At 55.7% G+C, this 26,097-nt stretch overlaps 1 protein-coding gene across 7 annotated transcripts in view; it reads right to left on the bottom strand.

Moving 5' to 3' along the window:
* Positions 1–26,097, bottom strand: part of ASTN2 (astrotactin 2) — a 348,717-nt gene that overhangs the window by 65,752 nt on the left and 256,868 nt on the right. For 5 of the 7 annotated variants that reach the window (XM_013182791.3, XM_066980981.1, XM_066980983.1 and 2 more), the window contains 2 exons: positions 23,506–23,639; positions 22,252–22,400 (listed from right to left, as the gene is read on the bottom strand). In XM_013182791.3, the coding sequence (XP_013038245.2) occupies positions 22,252–22,400; positions 23,506–23,639 (283 nt within the window). Of the gene's footprint in view, positions 1–13,049; positions 13,248–20,415; positions 20,552–22,251; positions 22,401–23,505; positions 23,640–26,097 lie in introns of those variants that run through there. The other 2 variants (XM_066980984.1, XM_066980985.1) reach the window with 2 other exon arrangements.

Here is a 26,097-nt window from a genome sequence, read left to right as displayed (position 1 = left end):
CAGAGGAACAGGCAGGTTGGTCGCACCAACGACACCTGTAATGCACACTCATGGCCTGCACTTAACAGGCACTAAGATACTAATTATAATTTCAGAGCAAGTCCCACTGACTGCATCAGTGAAATACAACTGTCCCACCATACCGTGCCATGCAGCCCTGGCATGCCAGGAGCCTTCGCACCAGGCCAGGCGCACCCAGCATGAGTGGTGCCACTCGGATGTGGGACAGGAAAATCTTTTGGGAGGATGAGGAGAGCATGGCTGCTGGGCCCAGATCTTCTACTAAGTGCTGACACAGGTCCAGAGCAAAGCAGGAGAAAGAAGAGACACTGAATCTGCAAAGTTTGGCTCAAGAGCCAGAGCAGAAGCTGAGCTTGCTCAAAGCTTGGATGTATTCGGACCGGGAAGAGATTCAACTTATTAGGAAGAGGATGGCCATAAAGTTTGGACCCAGAACTACGCTGCTATTGAGTTTGTCCTGTTTGAATTCCAGGTTTTTGCTGGACACGTAGGTGGTGCTGTCCCTGTCCTCGGAGGAAGGTGTACATGGCTGCTCCCGTGTGAACCCCTCACCGCACCTCAGCCACCTCAATACTGGGGCAAGGAGACGGGCTGGCCGTGCCTCCGGGACACAGAGAGGTCCTGTCACTGCCTCGTGGGCAGAACTGCTCTGTGTTCTCCAAACAAGCAACCTCCGAGCCCGGAAAAGGCTCATCAAAGCTGGCTGTGAAGAGGATGAGACATCTTCCTCTGAGAGTCCTGAAAAACAGCAAACAAGCTACCCAGAAAACCACTAAGAAAAACATCCAAGAGGTCTGGGTGCCTCTAACACACCCCAGGAAGGGGGCTGGGCCCTGCGCCACAAGGCTCCGCTTGGACATCTCCAAGGGCAAGCCCAGGGGACACCGGTGGCTCGTGGAGCCTGAATGCTGCTTGTGCCCATGGCACTTGCTCCCACCCAACTCCATTGCTGGTGTAGGGGGTGTAGGGGCATTGCTTTCTGCTCTCAGCCACTAAAAACAGGAATTAACCACTGGGCCCTGTCACAAAGGGGCTTCAACAGCAGCTCCTGTGCTGCAAGGCTGCCGAAGGCCTCCGTCCCTCAGCAGCACGGGCAGGCAGGAAGAGGCAGCTAAGCTTTTAACGGAAAATGTAAAGATTTTCCATGAAAACAAACCCTCTACGACAACAAAACTGGATGTTTTGGCAGCTTTCCGCAGCGTGGCACTGGGCAAGCGAAAATTATTTCCCTGCCACCTCCACCCTCAACGGTCCTGCTGCGGGGACAGGGCTGCGTGGCACCTTTGACGATCCCATCGGGGATCCCACTGGGATCATCAGGGCTGGGGCACAGCCCCCAAAACCCCATCCTGGTGGGAGCACAGGGTAGACCCCCAGCTGCCCCCGGCCGCTGCCCGAGCCTGGACACGGGAGGGAGGCGGCGGTGGCGGCGGCCCCCGAGCCAGCCGGTGCTGCGGCGCCGCGAATGGCAGCGCTGGGGCTGCCTGAGTTCAGAGCGACCCAGACGGGGCCCCCTCGGCTTCCCGGCCAAGGCAGGACGCAGCAGCCCAGCTGCTCGGGCTTGGCTTCGCCTTGCATGGCAGCTGGGGGGGGGAGAGCCAAGCGCGGGGAGGGACGGGACGGGGAGCGCGCGCACACGCACGGGGGGCTGCAGGCGGCCTCCCCGGGTTGAAATAAATAAATAAATAAGGCCGGGCTGGTAATTAGAAGGTGAAATCAGGACATAAAAGCAGCAGAAAGTCATCTCGGAGGGTGCTTTTTCTTCTTAAAGGTTTCACCAAGATTTTTGCTTTACCCCAGGGTGTCCTTTGCAAATCAGGCCTCACTGCAAAGGCTATTGGATACGACTCTGACGTCAGCAGGGAAAAGGTCCCCAGACTCTCATTAGAAAGGGGAAGAAAAAAAAAATCCATCTTTTTTTTTTTTTTTTTCCCCTGACCAATTTAACCTTTTCAGAACAATAAACAGGCTGGTTACAGGACAAAACCAAACAAGCAGGAGGGCTGCGGGCTCGGCACGGGGATGGGAGACAGCGCACGGAGAGCTCGCGCTGGGGCTCACGCTGGCTCCAGGGCTGAACTCAGCACCACAGCTCAGCACCGTGTTTCCCCCAGCAGCACGGCCCGGCCTGTACAAGGGGCTTGCTTTTAACCCGCTGGTGAGCAGGGGCAATGCTGCCTTGCCTCCCCCTGCGCCAAACCTGTCGACCGCAGCCCTGCTGTGCTGGGAGGAGGAGGGAGGTGGCCGAGGGCACCCAGCAGCAGCACTTCGAACGCTCCTTCACCTCCCACCCGTCTGGGAAGGTGTTAGGATGTCAGGTTTCACAAGATCCTCGCACGCAGGTGCTGCACAGAAGTAGCATGTGTTTACCAGCAGCCACGCACACTGGGAAGGGAGCAGCTCCTTGCTGCAAAACAACAGCATTTGGTGACCGAGGTTGCTGTTTTGGGGGAATAACAGAGGTTCAAGACAGGCCCTAAGGGTCCAGGCTTGACCAAGAAGGGTTCCCGATGCAGAGATTGTGCCCAAGCCTCTGGCAAACAACAAATTTAACTTTCACGATGGTGGAGGGTCACACCTCAAGCAAGCAGGCTTTTCTGAAGCAGAAAAATGAGGCTCATCGGTGTGCGGGGCAGTGCTGACAGAGCCTGGCCTGCGGTGCTCGGGGTGGGCAGTGACCCAGAGGGAGCAGCTGCTCCTCGCGTGGTGTTTTGGGCCCCGTTTCCCAGCCGCGGACAGGCAGGTCACAGCGAGCAGCCCTGGCAGGGCCACTCCTGAGAACGGGGCTGCTGTCATCCTGACACAGAGCTTTGGGGTGGGGGAACGCTGCCGAGAAGGACAGAGCCAGCTGATGGGGATGGAGGCAGGAGGGGCCCGGCTGCTCTCCCAGCTTCACAGCCCCCCAAGGACCCCACTGTGCCCCAGGGCTGGGCTGGCTCTCCTGGGGGCTGTTGCACGGCTCCCTCCATGTGTGCCCTGGTTGTGTCTCCCCTCTTTCTGGGCTCCCTTCTGCCCTCAGCAGCCCCTCGCCCTTTGCTCTGAAGCAGTTCCTGCGCTGCTCACACCATAAGAAACCAACTTCCCACCTAATGTGGCAGGACTCTGAGCTCAGATAACCCTAAAGCCCGAGTGCACCTACCCCACACCGCTCGAGGACTTTCTCCTCGGGCGCAGCTCTTCTCCCTGCTGCGGCCCCAGAAGCGCCCCGGCGCTGGATACCCACTGCCCCAGCTCAGCTGCGCTGGCGAGCGAGGCCGAGTGACTTGGCCAGGTCCCCACCCAGCCCCGGCCCTCCCCACCCACCCGCTGCGGGGTGCACGGGGAAGAAGCAAAGAGGCCGCTCGCTCCCGAGCTCAGCCTGGCCCCACAGGGGTGTGCGCAAGCTGGGCTCCTTGCTTCTCCTTTCCACGTCGCCGCCCGGAGCCCAAAGCCTCGCTGTGATGTCCTTCCCCCTGCTTGCCCCTCACTGGCACCGTGACACCAGGCTCGTGGCACTGCCACCCCCAGTGACACCGGGCTCGTGGTGCTGCCACCCCCGCTCAGCCCTTCCCCAGGCTGCACTGGGCTGGGCAGGGTTTCCAACGGGCTGTGGGGACCTTTCCGTGGCAGGCAGGTGACAACTCCTTCATAGGAGCAGGGCTAACAGCTCTGCGGATGGAGTCCTGGCCCTTTTCTCATCTCCCACTGAACGCAGGGGAGGCAGAGGTCAGCAGCAGCAGATAGAGGAGCTGGTGCTGTTGTTTTGGGGATCAGGGTGCAATGCCCTCTGAGCAGCTTTCTCTAAATCCTGCGGGTTGGTCAGAGGTACCACACCTCATCAAGGAGTGGGGGCAGAAAACAACGGGGGGTCCTTGGCTCCTGTCACCACTCGTTCTCCAGCCTGCACCTTTGAACATCTTCATTTTGGTCCCTGCAGCCTCCCTGCTTGCTTTCCCCCTCCCACCTCCCGCTGTGGCTAAGCCCCCAGCCCAGCCTGGCTCAGACATCACCTTGATTTTACCCCGGTGAGGCACACCGAGGGACGTCTGCCCGCCAACCCCAAAAGGGGCTTTGTGCTGCACGGGATAATCCTTGGGGGGGGGGGGGTGGTGGTGGTGATAAAGATCTCCTCATCCCCATGGAAATTGAGCCATGTTCCTCACATACCTCTGCTAATTCAATTTTACACAGTGTGAATAGACCTGCCAAGCCTTTATTATTCTTTCTTCCCCAGAAGGTCACTGCAGAGGGGTCTGGCGGGTGGAGGGGAGGGTGGGCGCCTGCCCCGGGTGTTCCCTGGACCCCTTGTGCATCCCCAAGCTCCATCCCTGTGATCAGCGGCCATGCTCAGTGCTCCTCAGGCATGTTTCAGTTGCTCTCCTTTCAAAACATAGGGCTGAGGATGGAGGCGAAAAAAAGTCCGAGGCAAATACTTAATTGCTTAGAAATGCCTGGGGCAGGCAGCGATGGATTTGGGGTTTAGGTGAATGTAAGGGAAAAAAGCACTTGAGAGCAACAGAGCTGGTACTAACGGTCCTTATGATCCTCTATAGCTACTTTTGGTTTGCAGTGGTGTCTGCAAGCACACCTCTGTAAAACCCCGACAGACCTGTTCAGAGGTCTCCTGGGGGACCAGGAACGAGCTCCGGGAAAGCTCACTGTCAGCCTGCAAGGATCCTTGAGTCCTGGACGGGCAAATACTCATACGCACACATGGGTTTTCAGAACAGACTTGGTCTGCTGGAGCCCTAGGGCTGGTCCAGTGCCCACGTCTGACGCTGGAAAGCAGAGAAATGGACTCGAGCCCCCAGAGCTGGAAAACCCAACCTCGCCCTGCAGCTTCCCTCCTAGCCTGGGCATCACCACCTCGGACTCGGGATCCTGCACGTGGTGCAGGACACACAGGGACAGAAGTCGTCCTCTGGAACAACAGGTTCTCAGTTGCTAAAGAAAACCAGATTCTGAGCCATTTCTCCCCCAAAACCTGTCCCAAATGGAACATGGATTAATGAGTTCATTTGGTGACCAAACACAACTGTTCAACCAGACTTGGGAAAAAGTGCACCAAGACACGCAAGTGACAAGGTATTTTGACTAAACTACCACCAAGGGTGGGCAAATCTCCTCAAGCTCCAGTTCCCAGAGATGACAGAAGGAGGAGGAAATTCGAAAATGAATAAGTAAATACAGTTATTAAATAAACACACAAAAAGGAGGAAATTAAATATTTACAAGATTTTTTGGTTAAGTGATAGGAAAAAATAATGAACTTTAACACAAAAATTATTGAATGCATTTTAAATTTAACTATTTTACCGTATTATTGAAGCTCTGATGTACTCTATACCTCCAAATGGCAAGGCTATGCTAAGTAGTTGCAATATTTGCAACCTGTCCTGGCTACTTGAAATGCCAGTCAATGAGTTGAAGCGACTTAACTTTCACAATCAATAGCTTGGGCTTGTTTTCTTTCCCTCTGCCCTTTTTTTTTCTAATTTTCTTGCAAGATTACCCACTAGTTTTCTTTTAAACCTGAAATTACTCTTATCCATTCCCTACATTAGTTCCACACTGAAGCTATTTGTTTGGGATTAGTTATACTTACCCGACTGGAGGGGTGCTGGGAGGATTACCTGGAGTTTGCAAAGGGCTCTGACGATGGAAAGCACTATCTAAATGCTAAGTGTTACGAAGGCAGATGAGCTATTTACTGATCCCAATTGGTAATACCCCCCCTCCTCCAATTTGGGCTCAGAAATTGAAAGAGCAGAATTCTTTTTTTGGAGAGACAAATAGCGGGAGAAGGCCAAGACAAGGTCCACAAATAAAAGAAATCCTAAACCATCACTTAAGGTCAAAAAAAGGGGAGGGCTGGCTTTATTCCTGGTGTGAGTACATGCCGATAACGCTGCAGGACCCGGAGCCAGGTGGGTGCAGGGGGGAAGAGAACCACACTGGGGGCAATCGCCCCTCCTCGGTCCAATTCCAATCAACTCCCATCGTTCCTTACACAAACCTATCTGGCTCATCTGGCAACAACACGCCCCATGGCTCTACAACAGAGAGATAGACCGAGCTCCTCTTATTTACAGAGATGAGTTTTACTGATGCACCATGACATTTTGCCGTGCAGTGGTATTTGATCGTTTCATCTTACAGTAGCACCTAGAGGTCCCCAGAGAGCTCAGGGTCTCGTCGTATGAGATTTTGTACACATAAGTATCAAGAGACAGCTCCTGCTTCAAATACTGTCACCGTCGCAGCCCCACATCAGCAGACACAGATGGGGGAGATATAAAAAAAAACTAAACACCAATCAACCCTTGTCCCCACAAATTCACTGTGATATTTACGAAGGTGGAGGGGTTGAGGGGAGCACAGCCCCTTGGTTTCCTCAGCACAGCACAAGCTTCGAAATTGCACCCTGCAACCAGAGCTGAACCTTCCCTGACACAGCCAGGCAAGGCCAAGTGGAGAAATGAGGGAGAAGGGCGTGGGGATGAGGCAAAAAAGGGGCTGTTTACACAGGGTGAGCAAGTTTTGGGAAGAGCTTTGAGCAAACACAACGAGGGGATGGGGACAGTGCAAGGATCCTTGTTTACAAGCCTATTAAATAGGCAACAAAAGCAACAATTTAAACGGGTGGGAAGAAACTCAGAGATAGGCAAGAGGTCAACAACAAAGCTGAGATGCAATGCCTGGTGCTTCACAGTTGAACACGGGCACTGGGGTGGGATTCTTCCACCTACTGTTGGTCAGCTTGCTGGTGCAAGCAAGGAGCCTGACCTGCCTTAGGGGGAAGTGCTCTCATCTGCCCAGGAGGATTTTCCAACAAGCACCAAGGGCCTGGCCCATCAGAGCCTGGCTGCTCTCTGTTGGATGTTTTGGCTTGCCAGCACTGTGCCGGGAAGGCCAGCAGCTGCAGGGCTTGTGCTCAGCACCACGGCCAAGGAATGGCCACAGGGAAAGGCCATGCTCTGCTCCAGGGATGAGCTGCTCCGCAAAACAAGGAGCAGAGCTGCAGCAGCGCCGCACGATGTCTTGAGCAGCAAAAAGACAACGGCGAGCTGAGAGACACTCGGAAGTCAAACCCGCCTGCATGGAGAACCACAATGCAATGGCCCGAGGCTTTTTTGTGCTGCCACCCATGTGAGGCTGGCAGGTTGCTCTCCATCGCTGTCCCTGCTCCGTGGGGACCCCAGGGTGGAAGCGAGCGCCTCTCCAACAAGCGCTCGGAGCAGGAGGAGGGAAGGAGGATGGCGATCTGGATTAGCCAGACTAACAATGGGCTGCACATCCAGAAGTCTGTCCTTTTTCTCCCATTTCCTTCTCCCACTAGGCTGCCTAAGGAAAGACGTCACCTCCCCTAGCAAGCCACATCTCACTAGGCATTTCCACACAGTGGAACTGAGCAGGAAAAAAAGAGCACGCGAGCGCCGAGAGCATCCTCACACACAGAGCTGCCACCCCGCAGCTGGACAGTGCCCTGGGGACGGGAAACCCTCGGCCACAGGCAGCGGAAGGAGAGGAGACGGCGTCCTGCAGCCCCCGCGCTTCACCCAGTGGGGACCCAGCTCCTCGCCCTTGCTCTTTTCCCCAGCCAAAACTATTCCATGAATTTGACCTTAGCTTTTGTAATAGTTTGGGGGGTGACGAACGTGGCATTTTTGACGTAGCTAGTGTTTACGGAAAAAAAACAAACGGGGAAAAAAAAATAAATAAATAAGCTAACACCCAGCCTCAGAGTGTGCTGTGTTTTGCTGTGGTTGGCACTCGCAGCCTGCGGTGAGGATGACACACCAGGGGGGTCAGGCAGGACACCGTGGGACAGGCTCGTCCTGGAAGGGGCACCTCTGCTCCCCAGGTCACCGCAACGGTGGGGCACGTTCACCTAGAAATGCTTCTGGAAGCATTCAGCGTTGGTCTGGGGGGATAACGGCTCGGTTCAGCCTTTAATTCCTTCTGGAAGAAGTGCTGCCCAGCCTGCCTGGCTTCGGGCACTTCCCCTCGCCCTGCTCCTCTTCAGTCCCCCCCGGCCTCAGCTGCGGGAAGGAGCGGCCCCGACGCGCACTGTGCCCGGCACAGCGGCGCTTCCACCCCAGCCATACAGCACTAGGAGACCCGTGAAACCTCATGGAGGCCTCTTGGGAAGTGCTTTCTTCATTATTCATGAATGAGGATGAGAATCCTAATTGGGAAAAGGAAGTCTCTCTGGAGATCAGCTGCTCCAACACGCGTTTTGCTGATTGCTCCTAAGAGCAGAGAGAAGGGGTGAGCTCCTCTCCTCCGTCTGCACACAGAACAGCATTTGCGAGATAATTTGGTGGTCACAGAGGACTGGTTTTATTCCTGAATTGAAAACTGGCTATTAAACATCATTTAAAGAACAAAATAAAAATAAAACAGCAATTTCTTTTTTTATTCTCTGCCTACCATCATCATTAACCTTCTCTCTGCATAATATCCCTCTGCCAAGGAACTCCATCCGAGTAATAAAATTTTAGTGCATGAACCTTATCAGTGCTCTGGAAGGGAGTATTCTTCTCATTTCAGACAGGGAAACCAAGGCACAGGGAACTGAAACGACCTGCTCAAAGTCACACCGAACATTGTTAGCAGAGCCAGGAATAGCTTCCCCGAGCGCTGAACCCCTGGGACGCCGCGCGCCCACAGGTACGCGGCTCTTACAGGCCAATTAGCTTTTATGGAAACGTTTAAGGAAACATTTCCTTTCACAGACTCTGCCTGCTAATTTACTCCCGAGCTTTGTCAGCCGCGAATGACAGCGTGTTACTGCCGGGCTGCCACGGCGCAGCTCCGAGCCCTTTCCCTTGTTCAAGACAAACGCACTTCCAGCGAGCAAAGATAGCTGAAAACGCAGAGCAACGCACTGGTTAGGAGAGGGCTTGAGGAGGCTTTTTTTTTTTCCTGTGTGCCCATGCCTGTTAATTAAATCTGATTGCAGAGACTTCATCAGAGCAGAGGGCTCTGCATAAGTAGTCCCTGGCTCATGCTGCACTCTGCTTGGAGCACGCTTTGCTTTCCAGCACGCTGCTCGGTCCAGGTCTGCTCCACGTGCTGGGGCAGAGCCGATTTGTCACCTCGATCCTCCCAGTCCCCACCTAGGTCCTGCCTTTGCAGGAGCCAGGAGAGAAGCCCAGGCAGGGCAAGAGGAGAGCAGGGCAGCAAGGACGGGCGCGAGCGAGGCGCAGGAGCAAAACACACCCTGGTTTGCTTTCCGCCTCTCGCCGCGGAGAAACAGTTAACGGGTTGCAAGGTTTCCACCCTTCCAGGCCGGAGCCTTTTCCTCCCCTTTCGAGTGCCCCCTGCCTTCCTCCTCCAGTGCCTGGGAAGCTGTGACTGCTCTACACCGCTGACACCTCGGCTGCTCTGGAAACCCATGAACTGTTTGAGAAAGGTCAGCTGGCAGCCTCCGCAGCCCCGCTCCTGCCTCCCCAGCCCAGCCGGCCTCGGGCAGTGCAGGAGCCCCCTCTGTAGGCAAAGACCCTCAGTTACCAGCAGCCCCTGCTTCTTGACATGCTTTTTTCAGCAACATCCCTTTTTGGCCACCCCAAAGCAAGCCCCCTGCCATGGGGAGAGTGGGACAGGGGCTCCGTGCCGGCTGGGTCCCTGCTCTGCCCCTCGTTAGGAGGCAGCCCTGATCGAGGCGATGCGAACCCATGCTGGACAGCCAGCAGGACTGCAGATCTGCCATCAAAACAGGCGATTTCTTGCCAGCTTGCTGTTGGCAAAACAAAACAAGCACGCCTCCATACGGCTCCGGGCTTCAGCACGGCTCCTAGGTCCAGTGCTGCCCTCCCGCCAACCTCTCCACAGCCGTCACCTCCTTTTCTCTGCTCCCCGGCCAAACCTGAGCTCCCCAACGCCGCAGGAGCATGCTCCCTGCCCGTGCTGTGGGCTCCCTCGCTCCCCAGCCGAAGGAAACCTCCCAACTCCATCCCCGCTCCTGCACCTCCTCGCCCCAGCCCTGCCCAGCAGCCAGCTGAGGCTCCCCAGCATCGCCACGGCCCCCCCAGGCCGCGCGGCTCCAGTTCAAAGTGACCCCATTTGGTCCATTAAAACGGCTACAAAATCCCCCCGGGCGACCGCTGGGGCCAGCAGTGAATTAAGGGCAGACGCCAGACTGGAAGTAGACGAGGCAAAATTCCTGCCTGGCTGCAAACAAGCTCCGTCCCTCCCCGAGAGGAGCCTTTCTGGGGTGGGAGGCGAGGAGCGGAGTCGAGGGCTTCTGGCAATTGTTATCAGGCACTACTCCTGCAAAAGGGTTTGACCACAGCTTTTAAGAAAACGTGTGAATTCGCCCGTGTTTACTGCTCTGTCCTCACCAGTCCAAGTGCCTCCTCCTTGGAGATGCTCAGCCCGTGCTCGCTGCATCCCTTTTTATACAGCCAGTCCTTCAGCACCCCTCCTGCTTGTGAGCACATTTGCCAGCGGCATCAGAAGGATTTGCTAACCTAGTGCAAGCGTCCCCATTTTCAGATGGCTTCTAGCTGGGAGAAACACCAGCCCTTTACACAAAGCCCCAACTGCTTACTATTGCTCACGCAGACATGTGTCCCATGACAAATAGGAGGGAAAGCTAAGAAGAAAGGCTGCGAGGATCTAAAGCCAATTTGTAGGCACCCTGAAATAACTTGATTTCTGTGGTGTCCCAAGATAACTCCTGTCTGAGACATAACATCACTCACTCTCATTTGGAGAAGTTTCAGCACGCAACCAAAATATCTCAGGCTCAGTAATGAGGCAAGAAATCGTGCTTACGTAGCTGAGCAAGTAACATCACTCAACTTCCCTGTCCTTGCGGCAGAAGAAAAATGATCGGAGAATAAATTAATCCTAATAAATGTAGGATTCTGATCAGGCATATATAACCAGCCGTGCGTCTGCAGGATGAGCAATTGATGAAGTCATTGCTTCGAAGGTGCCTTGATGCAATTAGTCACTTGTAAAACACGCAGCGGAGGAGAAAATCCCACTCCTTTTGTTAAGGAGCATGAAAATGCTCCACGCATCGGAGTGATTTATCGGCTCCAGGGCAGCAAAATTAAAGCCCACGGCAATTAGGGTTGTTCGCTCAGTAACCACGGGGATGAAAGGCAGAGGGGAGAGGAGTGAGAGGATGGACAGGAGGCAGAAGGGCCAGATGAAGACAAGATGCCAACGCCGCATTTCTGTGCTGCTGGTTTCTAACAGGGATTATTTCCCCTTTGCACAAATCGTTACAGGGGGAAGCAGGCTTCGCATGTAAAACCGGTGCCACTGGAGATGAACCGAGCCATTAATCACGAGCATGAGTATCCGCAATTAGAGCTGCTGGGAGTCACAGGAGCAAGAGTCAAAGGCTCTAACAGGATTACGGACAGAGCTGGATTGTTTTATGGCTAATATTAGCAGATAAATGGGAACCTATCACGTGCTCGTGGAGGTCAGCTGACGAGTGCTGGGGTGCCGGGAGGAAGGAATTTCCCACCTCCAACCCCAGTTTTGGCGTCCGCAGCACCGTCTGCCCACATCTGTGGGCATCTCCTTGCAGGGTACCCCAGGGGGAAGCACCCTTCCTGCAGCTCCTGGGGTGCAGGATCGGCCCACAAACGAGAGCTGGATGGAGCTGGCTGACCCAGCAGCACCAAAGCGGGGTCGGTGCCAGTGCAGCTCGGCGTGTTCCCAATGAACACGCCAGCTGCTTGCGGCTGGAGGACACAGGCAGATGCCGAGCAGCGACCCCAGCAGTGCACAGCTGGGGCGAGCACAGCGTGCCTTTTTGGCTGGCTGCGGAGCCCAGCCATGCCCAGAGCACCCTACGTGCCCCCCTCCTGGCTCACAAACTGGTTCCATCCCTGCTCCCAACAAGCCCCGGCATCGGGACGGGACTCTGCACACAGAGGCAGGGCAGGCACCAGAAGCGCTCCCCAGATCCCACGGAGGGGAGAACGCAGCTGCCCTCCAGGTCTTGGTGCTCCTGGTGCCCCACTGTAAGGAGTTATTGCTGCCCCTCTTAGATCGTCCTTGAGGACTTGCAAAGAAAGCTTCTCAGCCTAAAGGTGGCAACGGGCTCCTGGCTTCATCCCAGGGTGGGTGCCGAGTCCGGGCATGCAGTCAGACACTGTCCCGAGGGTCTGACAGGGGAGACTCCATCAGCTGCAGGCTGCAGCAGGACCTTGAGTGAAGCCAGGACACCAAGTGGGAACAGTCCCTGCAGTCACCACATGCTGTCCCATCAGGGTCCCCAGCGGTGGCCATCTCCCCATGCATGACCCTGGGCTGCCCCAAGGGAGCTCTCGGACAGCAGCCGGCACACACCTCCCCGGGGCTGCGTTAGGATGGAGCAGACCCAAAGGCTTCTTCAGTGCCTCGCGGGAGCTCCTGCTCGCCTCGGCCCCTGGCAGGATGGGCACACTCGCCTGGGTTTGACATGCTCCATTTACCAAAAAGACACCGAGGTTGCCTACAGGAACTGGAAACAGAACTGAAAATAGCCTGAAGCCAAGTGTAAAATTCTGTGGCTTGAGAGGAAAAAAATCACAGTAAATATTAACTGTACATGAGCTTAGACCACTTCTTCTTAACTGGCTCCTCTGAACAAGACTCCACAAACAATTTCTGGCCATTACTACTGAGTGCCTCAATTTCCCAGGCTGTACAATGAAGTCAGTGAGATTTATTGATTTCCACAGATGACACAGAGGATAAAGGAAAGCCAAGTATTATCTGTGACCGCATGCAAGCTCTTTTCTCCCAGGACAGCCGTGGTGCTAGCTGCTCCGCACTCCTGCATTCAGTGTCCCCACGTGTACACACACGTGTGTGCCACGGGGCAGAAGGCAGTGGGGTCCCCCAGCCGTACCCAAACACCCCAGCTCACCAGTCCCCCCAGGACAGTGTTTAGGGTTAGCACCAGGGAAACGAAGCGCGAGCCTCATTAAAGCCAGCTAATTGACCAGGCTGCACAGGACCACGGATCTCTGAGGCTGAAGTTCAGGTCTTACCAGCGGGTGTAAAATGCTCGTGTTGGTGAGGGCAGGCCCAAGGACAGCTCGCCCAAGGACAGCAAAGCAAGTGTAGGAGCCAGGCTGCTGCACGGGAAAAGGAGCCAACGAGGTATTTCCTACCCCAGCTTTGTCAGGGTGAGTCACCAAATCACCACGAAAAACCTCGGGGTTTCACTTCAATGGTTGTGATCAGAAGCTTCCCTCATTAAATCAGCAGCCATCCCGTCTGCCATCTCACTGTTAATGAAATAGAAACGAGGGCTGGAAGCAGCGCTGCAGCCCGGAGCCAGCTCTGTGTCAGCAGAGCTCGCGTCCAGGAGCGCTCGGAGCTGCTCCCAGGGCAGCGTGCAGGCTTCACCCCACACACCAAAGGGGTCTCAGCACAGGCACGGGGGATTTCCCTTCGCCAATACCCCCAGGATGGTGCTTCAGTGCAGCATTCCTAAATAGCACAGCTCTGAAGTACTTGGGTACAAGCTCATCTTGCCAGCTTTGACGGGACTGACACGACGTCCTTCCTCTTGTACATCTATCACACAGGACAAAAGGAAGTGTGCACTGATGTGCCCACTGCTGTAAGTCACCCACTCTGGACCACTAAAAAAATAAAACCCTTCCCTCCAACCGGATAGCAAGGAGGAAGATCTCACTGTCCAAGTGACACCAGCTCAGAAAATGAAGCTGTCTCTGCCCCAGGGTTCCTCATGACACAATGCCCATTTGGGAGAAGAAAAAAAAAAAGGTTTCTGTTCGCAAGCCCCAGCAGCAGGTCATCGCTGCCCACCCCTCCCTATTTCAAAGGAGAGATCGTGGTCCTGTTCCGTGGAGCAGCAGGATTACAGGGGAGGAAAGAGTTCAGAGACAGCCGCTCCCAGCAAAGACCAAGTCAACGTGATGCTGAGATAAGACCGCTCCTTGACCCCTCTGTCAGTGGGAACCCAGCAGGGGAATGCTGCAGAATATCCCCTCTATCCCCCATAACCCAAACTAGCCACAGCAGTATTTCCTATTTTGTCTCCATAACCTAATCTGACCCCCTCTGGGGTCTCCAGATTAATATCTGAGAAAGCTCCCAAGTCCAATCACCCAATTACGGGGAGGAAAGGTTTATCCTATCCAAACAGCGGGCAGTGTAACACAGACCCAGCTGCCCCCTCCCCCCTGAGAGCCACATCTCCATCCCCAGCAAGCTGAACAAACTGGGAAGGGGTCACAGGGGAGACGGGGAGGGTCTCCCCCTACTCCTGTATCACACGAAACCTGCAGGAGGAGCAGCTATTTTAATTGGCAAATCCCCCGACTCAAGGCTTAATCCCTCTGTTTTTTGCTTAACTTCCCTCACGCCGAAGCAACACGGGGAACAGAGGGAGCAATCCGCCTCGAGCCACGGCTCAGCCAGAGCAGCACCCTGGGGAGCAGGGAGGCAGGGGATGGGAGGTGGTGGTCCTTAGGGCACACAGGATGGAGAGACAAAGGGCCACCTAGCATGGACCCACCTGGGCTAGATCAGCCTTGATGCTGGCAGAGCAGGATCCCAGCTGAGAACAGCTGTAACATTCAGGGCAAGGCTGATTTACCACCCTGGCTTCTGTCTGTCCCCAGAGCACCTCCTGGGCTTCAAACAGGACAGGATAGGTTGTTCCAGGGCAGCCTATGTGCCTCCTTTGATCTCTTTCCTACCTTTTTTTCTTTCCACAGATGTGCAGAGGGATGCTATCTAACTTTCCAGATTGCATTTCAGCCTCCTGACAAGATGAACACACACATGGGAAGCCCCAACAGCAGGCAGAGGACTGGAAAGCAGATTCACCATCCCATTCAGGACCTCATCTCAGGCTCTAGTTAGAGAGAAGAACACTTGAAGCCTCCAGGAAGGTCCAACCCTGGCAGGGAAGGCCGGCCGGGGTGTAGCTCAGCCCCAGATGGGAGCCCCATACACGTAGCAGCACTCACACCCAGCTTTCCGCCCTGAGCAGGGTCGTGTTGCATCCACCTTGCCCTGCATTTTCCAACTCTCTCTGGGCTGCATGGCCAAGCACCAGCTCTGCAGACGCAGACCGAGCTTCCCTCCAAATCCCAGTCACAATTTATTGACTAGACAGGCTTTTCTAATCAATGAAGGCTCCCACGTAAAGGTTTCACTGACGCGCTCGCATGCCACGAGCAGTCCAGCCGCGTTAGCTGCCTTCTCTCCTGATGCTTTCTGACAAGGCGGATTTGTGGCCTTGACTTTTCCAGATCAGGAGAAACTTTATCCTAGGGGATAAAATTACAGACCTTAAAAAAAAAATAAAATAACCATGCCTGGCCTCATTAACTGCCATTTAAGAAGTTCAGAGCCCTCTCTGCTAGAAGGGAGCATCTCCAGCTGCCCAGTGCCACGAGGCAGAGGTGGCTCCGAGCGCAGAGCCCTTGGCAAGCTCCGAGCCCTCGGCACCATCCAGACTGCTCCATCCTCCAGGGCCAGCCCCAGCTCCCCACCTACGAAGGGATTTGGGAGACTGCGAAGATAGTGCCCGGCTCTGTCCAAAAGGTGTCTGGGCAGATAAAAATAGAAGCCTGGAACAACCGTATGGAAATGTGAATTAATGAAATGTTTCAGCGACTGACTCAACTCTAATTGAGAGCTGAGAGCCCTCCACCTCCCTTCTGCTTTCCAGGATACAAAAATGACACTGGTAGGTGGAAATAACTACAGCTGTCCCAGTGGGAGAGAAGTCAGTGCTTCACAGCGAGCGTAATGGCCAAAATTAAGCACTTGCTTGGTGTTATTACACAACACAGCCCAGGAAGCAGCTTCCAAAAACTTGACCTTCTCTTCAAAGGCTTCTTTTTGAATCAACTTTCCTGTTGTTAACAAGTGAAGTGGATTCAGTGCTCGAGTAAGGTCCTCTGGGCATTGAAAACAGCTTCACCCGTGTGCTGGTTAAAGAGGAGGCGGCAGCACAAGGAGCCCCGGCTGCTGCATTTCCACCCCCAGCACCCGAGGGAGCCAGTCCTCACCTCAGGGGCTGTTACCACCAGCCAAATACCCCCTGCTCAAACCCACAGAGGTCCACACAGGTCAACGAGGAGCCAGCAGGTAGGGACCGAGTAGGAGACTGGCAGTGGTAGATCACCAGCTCGTGACCACCATCAGGTCTCTCTCTGCTCCAGTGATGCTCCAAGACCCTTCTGAGTGGAAGCCAAACACACAGACACCCCTGAGAAAGCTGCAGAAGACGTGATCTCCTGAAACCAGACATTGTGGCTTCTTTTTCAAGCCTCAGCTCTGATCCACCAGCCTCAGAGCTGGTGTCCCCTGGGTCTACATAGAAACAAACAAAAAAATCATCTACAATTGTGGCACCTACATCAGTATAGAGCGCTTTGCCTCCGAAGGACTTCACAGCGGCAGTCAGTATCACCCACACGAGATCATTGCCATCTTTAACAGCAACTGGTTTGAAGACTGCAGCCCGAATATCCTCCACGCTTTGTTGGCATTAATTAAGACTCTGGATGTTCACGTAGCCACTGACCTCAAGCTCCTACAGCTTTTGAAGTGCAATGTCACCTCTGCGGTGCCCAGCCCGCTTGGAAATAGGGCTCTAAAGATTATTTTAAGGAGGTAGCTTGGTTGTAAGGAGAGCACACCGACTCCTTCCTGACAGGCACAGTACTTGTTCTGGCCAAATCATTTTCTCTCTCCTTCTTCTAGTCTGTGGCTGCTTTTCACACGCCTAGCAGCACAGCTTGCACACAAGGGGGGTGTGGAAGTGTTCCACAGCCGTCTCTGTACGGCCCCAGCCACGTCAGAAGGATGCTCTGAGAGCACAGCAGTTATAAATAAGACGCTCCAGCCTCTATTCAGAGCGAAACTTGCAAGTGTGCAAAGCACTGAACCTTCTGGTTTGACCTATTTCATTTTCTTTTATAGGAGATGTGGATGCAGAGAGTCCCCTGCAGAACAGCAGTGTGCTGGAGAAGCCTGCAATGGTGACACAGGTTTATATAGCCATTCCCTCAGCTCCCAGAAGTTATTCCACCTAGCCTGTTCCCCTGGCACTCTGCAGCTCAGCCGGTGGCTCTCCTCCGTGTCACAGCCCTGCTGCACATGGCCAGGCCGTGGTGGTGTAACAGACAGCCCCTATGCAACCCGAACAGCCCAAGGCTGTGTTCTCCTGCTCCAAGGTCTACGCGACCTCCAACAAACTCATTCAGCAGCCTGCACTTCTGTTCCCCTCCTTTCTTGGAGGGCTACGAGCTGCTCTGGATGAAGGCTCGCTCTTCTTACACCTGCGATCAGTGCTGAGCAGAAGAGACCCAGGAGCAGCCGGCATCCCCTCACATTGCGAGAAACAAAGCTTGGAGGTCTCTGTTGGGACATGTCCTTCTGGGACGTGGCAGCTCATGGCCAACAGCAGCACCGGTGTGTAAAAGCAAACGAGTGGCATCCCCTGCTGTGTGCTCAGTCCCAACTAATGCCCCACAACATCCCCACCTGCTGGCACACACCAAGCTGCAGAAGTGGCACCACTGGAAGGACGCAGGCAATCACAGCCTAAAGCCCTCACGGAACTGAAGACACTGGGCTAGGGCACTTCATTGCTCTGCATTTTCCCCCTTCTACCCACCCGGATGCTGGAACACGAGCAGGAGGAGACAGCTCCGTGCCCAAGGAACGAGACTGCTCAACGCTTAGGGCCTAGTGCTGAGCTTAATTCACCGCCCAGCTCCCAGGACCTCAAACAAGTCATTTGTGTCTTGGGTTTCCCCGTCCTCTACCAAACGTGGGAGAACCCCTTCCTGCCTCAGAAGCTCACAAGGTGCTGTGGTGGGCACCTCCGCAGGCCCCTCCATGACACCCAGGGACTGCCCACAGGGCAGCCTGCTCCTGCTGCTGGAGGAGGGCAGCTTTCGTTCAGAGGGAAGGGGGGAAATGGTGTGAGATGGAGCGAGCACCCTCGGTGCTTTTTATAGAAGTGGTCCCACAGTTTCTGCCCTGAAGCAATGTGGAGGGGCTGCAGGATGGGTGCTGAAGGCAGCACTGGGAGCAGAGGATGCTGGCACGGGCTGCTCTAGGGGCATCCAGAGAAACAACAGCACCATGTGGGCACTGCAGGAGGAAGCACGCAGCAGAAAGCCCCCATCAGCCTCTGTAAAACCTCACTGGGGAGAGGAACATCGAGAAAGAGACAGAGGAGCTCAAGAACATCACAGCAGCAACGCAGCCACCAACCCGAGGGAGGCACAGACCCTGCTCACGGACCCCAACCCCAGCCAAAGCCCACAGCCACTGCCCCGTCCTCCCCCAGCCCCACTGTGCACGTGCTATGAGCGCATTTAAAGCGCTTTCTTTAATTTCTAAACCTCTGGCTAACAGTTATTTTTGCCCCCAGGCTGAACAGCCACCCCACCACAACGAGCGGGAGGTGGGATCAGCAACACCACAACACCACCCCCTTGCACCCAAGCAGGGACAGCCACCAAGGAGCCTCTTCATCACTGCAACCCCCAAGCCACAGAGCCTGGCCGGTCCTCTCCTGCGCACCGAAGCCCCACACTGGGTGCATCAGTGCCCGCCACCCACCACGGCACGAAGCAGCTCCGTCTGCCCTGGCACCTGGTGCACATGCACAAACATGGGATCCAGCACAAAAGCCCCAGAGCCCCCCCTTGCACCCACCCACGTGAAATCCCCCCCTGTGGTGGGGATCACGGCCGAGGTCAGGTGGGTGCTAAGCCACGCACAGGTCTGCCTGCTCCCACCCACGCCCAAAGATTTCACCCTTCATCACTCGGGTTATTTTGGGGCAGGATGCGCCGCGCTTGCGCAGCCTGGGGAGATGTGTGCACGGAACAGAGGTGAGGAGGAGGATGGACCAAGGCCAGCCTTCACCAACCGCTGCCTCCACCAGGTGAGGTTCTCGGCAGAGGGGTTTAAGGCATAGTAAGGGGAAACACAGCATCAGGACCCAGCCTCCTAAGGCAAGTGGCTTTCAACCCTCCCTGGCTGGAGGACGCGGTGCCCCACGCACAGGAACATTTTACATGGCAGGGCTCAGCTCTTGCTGGGGACCTTTGAAGTGAGGCCACCACAACAAGCACTTGTTAGAGGGGACATACCCCCTGTCCCTCATCTGACAGGGGCAGGGACACAGCCTGGCTATGGCAACCTGGCCAGAGAAATAAAAAGCACTTTGCACGGTGGTCACATTATCCCCTCGTCCCTCCCCCTCATCCCCTTTGGAGCTTCTTAACTTCAGAAACCTTCCTCCAGAGGAGTGTTGGAGTGACAGAAAACATTTTCCAAGCCTAATATCAGTTCCAGATGTTCACAGCCATTTCAGTTTGTACCTCACCCTGTAAAACACATTTCTCTCTCTCTCCCTCTCTCAAGTGCAGCGCCTGCTTCGTCCATGACATAATGCGCTGGCGGCCCGGCCGCGCACACACACACGCGCCTGCGCCCTCTTCAAGAGCCTCATGTTCAAACAAAGAGCATCACTCAACTACAAAGCCATCGCACACATGGAGTTATGAGTAATTTCCACAAGTTTTAATAAACAGTTTGGGATGTAATTGCTCTCTGTCTTCTCCGCTGGCTCCCGAGCAGAGAGACGCTCTCTCCCCACGCGGTGGTGTTGAAAGCGTGGTTTGTTTCGCACACAAGTTCACCTCGGGAACTGCTCCTATTAGCATCAGATGGTCCAAGGGCTGTGCACTTCCAAGCACCAGTAAGAAGCCTCTTTATAAACCACGTCCAGCCAGGGGGCAGCCGACCCACACCAGCTCCCGGCTGCTTCTGCCCCATCCCAGGAGCAGGGGACGTGCGCTCAACCAGCTCCCAGCCTCGCTCCTGACTCAGCTCCAGGAAGAAGAGGAGCAGATATTTGGTGGCTCAAGGGAAAGGCTTCCTCCTCCAGTTGCAAAGCAAGAGGGAGGCCGAGGAGTTTTGCAAGTATGGGAGGGGAGCCTGGAAGCTTTTTGCAGGGGGCAGAAGGCAGCGGCCAGGTACCAGCCACAAGTGAAGTTTGCCACAGGGCTGAAGATCACAGCTAGTGCCAGGGATCACAGTAAGAAATGGCTACAACTGCAATAAAAAGACAACCATAAAAAAAACTATATGCTTTAACTCAAGAGATCCAAGGGGTGAAGAGCAGCATTCTCAAGAGCCTTCACACCTGGCAAGATCCTCCCAGCACTGCCCTAGGAGCACCTCCAGCAACGGGAGCAACCTGCTCCTACCTGCCAGCGGCCACAGGGCTGGTGGGGAAGGAAGACCTGACAATATCCATAACCCCCTCCAAATCTCCCTTCCTGCAACCCCCTTCTAGGGTTGACTTCATTTTCTTTTTTCTGTGCATGCTGCTCGGACGGGATGGAGCCATGCTGCAGCGCGTCGGGCGGGTGATGGTGGTGAGGAAATCCCCACGGCTGGGTTTTGGGTCAGGGTGAAGCAGCACGGTACCAAGCAAAGCCTGAGAGCTGTAGCAGCCAGCAGCTCTGCAAACCTATGCAAGGTACTTGCAAGAGTCAAGTCATCTGGAATCAGGGGCCTGTAGGGTAAGAAAGGAATGAAGGAAGGAATGTTGTTTGGTTATAAACAGCATAGAAAAAAAGGAGAGGCTTAGGATTGGCTTTTCTCTTTAATTGTTAATGGGGTCATTCTGTCCTGAACAGTCCCCCAGAGCAGGTAGAGGGGAGGGCAGCTCCTCACAATGAATTCAATCGCCTAACACATGGCAGTCATAAAAAGAAAATAATAATAATAATCTGCATTTCCTACTCTGGCTGCCAGGCAGAGCTCCAGCCACTTCAAAGGAGCAACCCCACATTTCCCCGGTCTGGCCTCGCCTGACCAGAGTGTGAGCAATCTGGAATCCCCATCCCAAACACGGTGCTTCGGTGGCTTGTTTTCCTTCCCCGTTATTGGAGTGCGCCCCTCCAAGACAAAGAGCAAGCCTTCCTCCACGCTTCACCTTTTGTACACCAAGGAATAAAGAAAGTGGAAACACAACCCTGGCAAGAAGGTGCAGGAGGAAGTTTCTGCAGGGTAGGACTGATGTAGGAGCAGGGAAGAAGAGCTCCTTCTCATGGGGGGCTCCGGCTCTCCCCAACAGGAAAAGTCTAGATCTTACGGAACAAAAGTTTGCATCTGATGGTAAAAGCAGCCACAGCAGCACCAGCCCTGTGCCCACGTTCAGCCATGTCCTTGCAGACAGCCTGGCCACGCACACCTTGCCACAAGCTGACTGAGCCCAACCTTTAAACAAAGGAGGTTTTTGATCACCCCGTCCACAAGCCCTCGCAATGCCTCGCTCCAGCTGCAGGTGGAAACCTTCTCCTGCAGCCCCCCCAGCCAGAGGTGGGGAAGATGTGGTACTGCCAGCACCTGGGGCCCTTTGCAGAAGGCAGGTCTCAGCTTCAGCCAGCACCAGGCTGCCTCTGGCATCTCCCACGAACCTCTTTAATGAGCTAAACCCAAAGTCCTTGAGCAGAACACAGTAGGAGGTTTTGCCTGGTTTTCTAAGCAGCAGTAGCATCACGCAAGGCCTCCAGTGATGTTTTCCGAAATAAATCATTGATTCGCTCAAATCCAGCTCCGTCCTTCACATCCCTGCACCTTGCCCAGCAGCTCCTGGAGCACGGCTTGAATTGCTGACAAAGCCTTTGCAGGGCACAGAGCGCTCAGCCCAAGCCTGAGCTGAAAACTGAGCTCCAGCCCAGGGAAGGTTCAGGTTCCCCCGGAGAAGTTATGTGCTGCATAAGTGACGCCTCTAAACATCGCAGGCTTCAGATTGCCTTGTTGGCTGTGCAAGGTAACTCAAAGTGTCCTTCTAACTGCTGGCACGCAACCCCCACTCGGTGGAACAGACCGGTGCAGCCCTTGGCTGCTGCGTGCTGACCTTCCCCCTGCACCTACCACCCCAAAGCATGTCAGGCTGATGGATCAGTCACTTCAAGTCATTTCACTCAAGAACTCCAGCTCACAGCTCTCCTACCCAAAAGAGGCAAATCACTTCCTTCCGCCACACTGTATTTTTGTTTTTCCCCTTCCCCTCCTATACACGTCTCCGCAGAAGCCTTCAGAAACCTCTCCTGGAGCTGTCAACACCACACCTAACGCCTCCGCTCTTTGCGCCTTTCTGCACAGAAGCAGCAGCTCCAAGGAGGACACCCAGGAAGGCTCAGCGCCGCACACACCGCTGTGCGCCCTCCGGAGCGCACGGAGCCGTCCCGCAGCAGTGCCACCCACCTGTGTAGAGGTCCGTGTCCGTGTACTCGTCCACCTTCTTGTGGTGCAGGACGTAGTCGGACACCTTGGTCCCGATGGCAGGCTGCACGTCCAGCCACTCCAGAGACACCACGGTGCTGGAGGGCTCCACGTTCGGGGACAGCCGCAGGCTGGGCAGGAGGAAACCAAAGAAGACATCAGCTCCCTTCCCAGGGGATCCCCTCTCCCAGCAGCACAAGCCCCAAATTCTCACCTTCACACACAGGGACGTGCACACAGACCATGGGAACAGGGGGGTGAAGGGAGAGCTGGTAGGTGAGCACAGAAGAAAGAAGCTGCCAGCTAGGTGCAGCCTATTGGGGTGGGTGTTCTTACCTCCCAGCTCCTACAAGAGTCCCATACAACCCCAAATATCCTGTCTGCAGGAGGCTTCATCTCCTAGGAGAGCTGCTGAGCTCCAGCAGCTCTACGGAGAACCAAGGACCAACTGCCCAGGAGCAAGAGAATAGGGGAGGACCCAATATAACCTCCACGTAGCCCAGTGGGGCTGAGCCTACACGAAGGGAGGGTCTGGGCTGCCCTGGGAGTGAGCAAAGAAGGGGCAGGTGTGGCTGTGAGCTTACCCAGCTGCAAACGAGCAAGCCTCTGATGGGCGTGAGCAAAAGGAAAACCAGGGCAGCTGTGCACAGAGTGCTGCGAGGACCAGAGTGGGGTACAGGGGCAGGCAGAACAGCTTTGGGCTGCTGGTGGTGCTAGCACCGAGGTGCTGCTCTGTACGGGGCTGAGCAGCAACACAACAAAACACAACACAATGTGGGGCTATGGAGCGTCTGGCTCCACGCATATGAGTGTGTTTGTTGAACTCAGGATGGGAAAAGACTCCCCGCTAAGGATGTTGGCTCGCTAAGGTGTTCTGCTCCTCGTGGCTCGCTGGAGCCAGTCTTCCTGCTTTCTCAGCTAATTCCCCATCACTTTGCTCCTTATTTGCTCTCACTCTGACAAGCCGCAATGAATTGCGCCGTAATTCCATTTCTTTCAGCATTTGAAATCCCGTTCTACGAGCCCTGCTAATCGGGTGATGAAAATCTGCAAGGAAACCTTCCAGGGGCCACAGCCGGAGCCAGGATATCCTAAAGGCATCACTCAGGCAGCGAGGCGCCCTGGCCCGCAGCCCTGGGCTCAACGATGCAGGGCAGGAGGTGCCCAGGGGCTGAGCCACGTCCCACGGGACCGGGGCTGGCGCTGGGGACTGCGGGGGCTCGCGGGGATACGTACATGGGCTGCGGGAGGGGGCTGCAGTTCGGCAGTCCGTTCTCATCGAAGGCGTTGAGGTCGCACCTGCACCAGTCTTCGATCACGTCGCCTTTCCCCGAGCACCAGTAGGAGCTCATCAGGGCGCCCTTGAAAGCCTGCCGTGGGAACACAAAGCGTGACCGTGAGCGCTCAGCACGCGGGGAAAGGCGGCCGGCAGCTCAGCCGTGCGCTGCTGAGCGCTGCATGTGCACAGCGTGGGCTTTGGGAAATGCTGGGGGGGGTCGGGGTCCGCCCTGCCCTGCCACCGGCTCCCTGCATGGCCCTGGGTGAGGCATTTCACCTCCCTGGGCTGTAGCTCCCTCATAACAGTGATTGGGGTTCCCCCCGGGTGCTGCTGTGGGGTGGGGATGGGAAGTGTCGGCACGATGCACGGAGGGCTCTTGTGATGGAGGACCGAGCTGCCCCAAACGCAAACACGAGCCCCTTGGTGACACAGGACATCACCTCTAGGGGACCTTTCAGTGCTGTTGGAGTGAAACTTTTCCTCATGTCCATCCCCCGAGTGTTTCTGACCCCATGCAGTGACCCCACGACACAGACCACTTCCATCCCTCTCACGTGGTGCTACTCACGCTGCCTCCTGCGAGCAAACCAGTGCTTCGTTCACTCGCATAAGGGATATTCACAAGAAAAAACTGCAGTATCAGGAAAACCAACCCCACCAGGTACCTGTGGGAGCTCTCCAGCTGGAAGCCCTCCCTCTGCAGGCTGCCCTCAGCCTGCCCAGGAGCTCCCGTAAAGCAAACTGAGCCCCAAACCAGCGCCCACCCGCTGCCATCCGGGGCTGAACTTCTTGCGCAGAGCTCCCCAGTCTGACCCCATGGAGCCTCCAGCTTGGGATGGGGTGCCCATGGTCCAGGACGGGGCACCCCTCACCCCAGAGGCTGCTCGGCTCAGATCGAGTGGTTTTACGGTGGCTTCTCCCGCTCCCCTTTGCCTGTCCCATGGGCATCGAAGCCAGCGTCTCTCCCCGCACACAAACCCAGCCAGAGCTAAAACCGACTCCGCTAGAAAACCCACCCCACCACCCGCTCGAACAAACCTCTTTGGGATGCCTTTAACCTTTTGGCACGCACATTTCGGGGCCGGGCTGCCTTCCCGGACCCTCCTTCGCGCCCGGCAGCGCTGCGGGAGCCGCAGCCTGCGGATGCCTGGCCCCGGCGATACCGCCCGCGCCGCCGGGTCACACCCTGCAGATAAAGCGTGCCCTTTGGGGGGACAGGGACAGCTCCGGGGGATGTGGCATTTAGCAGAGAACTATAGGAAAAGCACCGTCCCGGGGACGTTTATGAAAGGAGGAGGTATAAATAGAGCCTGACGTCAGGGCTGCTATTGTTTGGGGTTGTGCCGCTTTCCCCAAACACACCGGCACCTTCAGCACGGCGCCTGCCTCTGCCATACCTCTGCTCCCAGACATTTGCGGAGCGGGACTGTTCCAGAAGGGGGAAAAAACACTGAGAGAGAGAAAATGTGATGTTATTTTACTTCGTTCTTTAGGAAGTAATTAAAGAACCGGGCTGGAAAGGGCATCACAAAGTAATGGGAAGCGTGGAAGGCAGAACGGAGCCTATCTGGCACACGGCTAGATGGGTGTGGGTGCCTGTCCGCAGAGATTGCTGGGTCTGGGCAGGACAGAAACAGAAAGAGGCCCACAGGAGTGGGCCCTGGGCTCCCTCGGGGGCTGCAGAAGGCACCGAAGCCCCATAACGCTGGATGGATGCAGGTAGCAGGCAGCAGCCGTGCTGCCTCAGCGAGCTCGAGTGCTCTGCGCACACAGCAGGCAGTGGTGACAAATAACTAGGTCGTCTGAAAAAAATAAAGGATGACAAAGAGACCGGGCAGCGGATGCCCTGCAAATAAGGGTCTGAAGGACAGGCGCAGGGACGGCTCCTCTCCTGTGCCCAGCCCAGAGCCTCGACCCCCCCAGGGGCCATATGGGGGTGTCAGGAGGGTCCCTGTGGGGACGCCCAGGGGAACGTGTCCCACCCCGTGTGTCCCCCGTGCCTCTGCCTGCTCCCTCCGCCCTGCCCCGTCCCCACCACCCACACGGACACGCGCTGTGCCACCTCCTGTCCCCACAAGCTCACTGCCTGCAGTGCCCCGTCCCCCCGCCCGGTCACGGCAGCACCCTGGCACTCTCTGCACTGTCACACCGGCAGCACCGCTCGGCTGTCACCCCAACCCCACTGCTCAGCACGCTCCCTCCCTGGCCACAAACCCCCTGCGCAACCCTCAGCCTGGGGAAGAAATCCCACCCACTCCATCCCTGCCCTTTTGCCAAATCCAAGAGTCAATCCTTCCCTTCGGCTTTTTTTTTTTTTCCATGCTAAGTGCAACGCTGGATGAGCAATCCCCTCCGCTGCGCCTGCCCAGCCTTACCCACGTTGTAATTAGATCCTGCAGGTACACAGCCATCATCTGCCTTGTGTCAGCCTTCGCGCAAACGAGGTTAGCTAATCGATGCGGCCTTCAATTGCACTCATTAGGGCGGGCGCCCCTCCATGCAGTAACAGGGTTACCGCGGGCTGCAGCCTCCCATTTCCCGACCCTCGC

Source organism: Anser cygnoides, chromosome 20 (assembly GCF_040182565.1).
Source record: "Anser cygnoides isolate HZ-2024a breed goose chromosome 20, Taihu_goose_T2T_genome, whole genome shotgun sequence".
Classification (NCBI taxonomy): Eukaryota; Metazoa; Chordata; class Aves; order Anseriformes; family Anatidae; genus Anser; species Anser cygnoides.
Note: the sequence above shows the minus strand (reverse complement) of the source record. Positions and strands in the feature narration are given on the sequence as shown.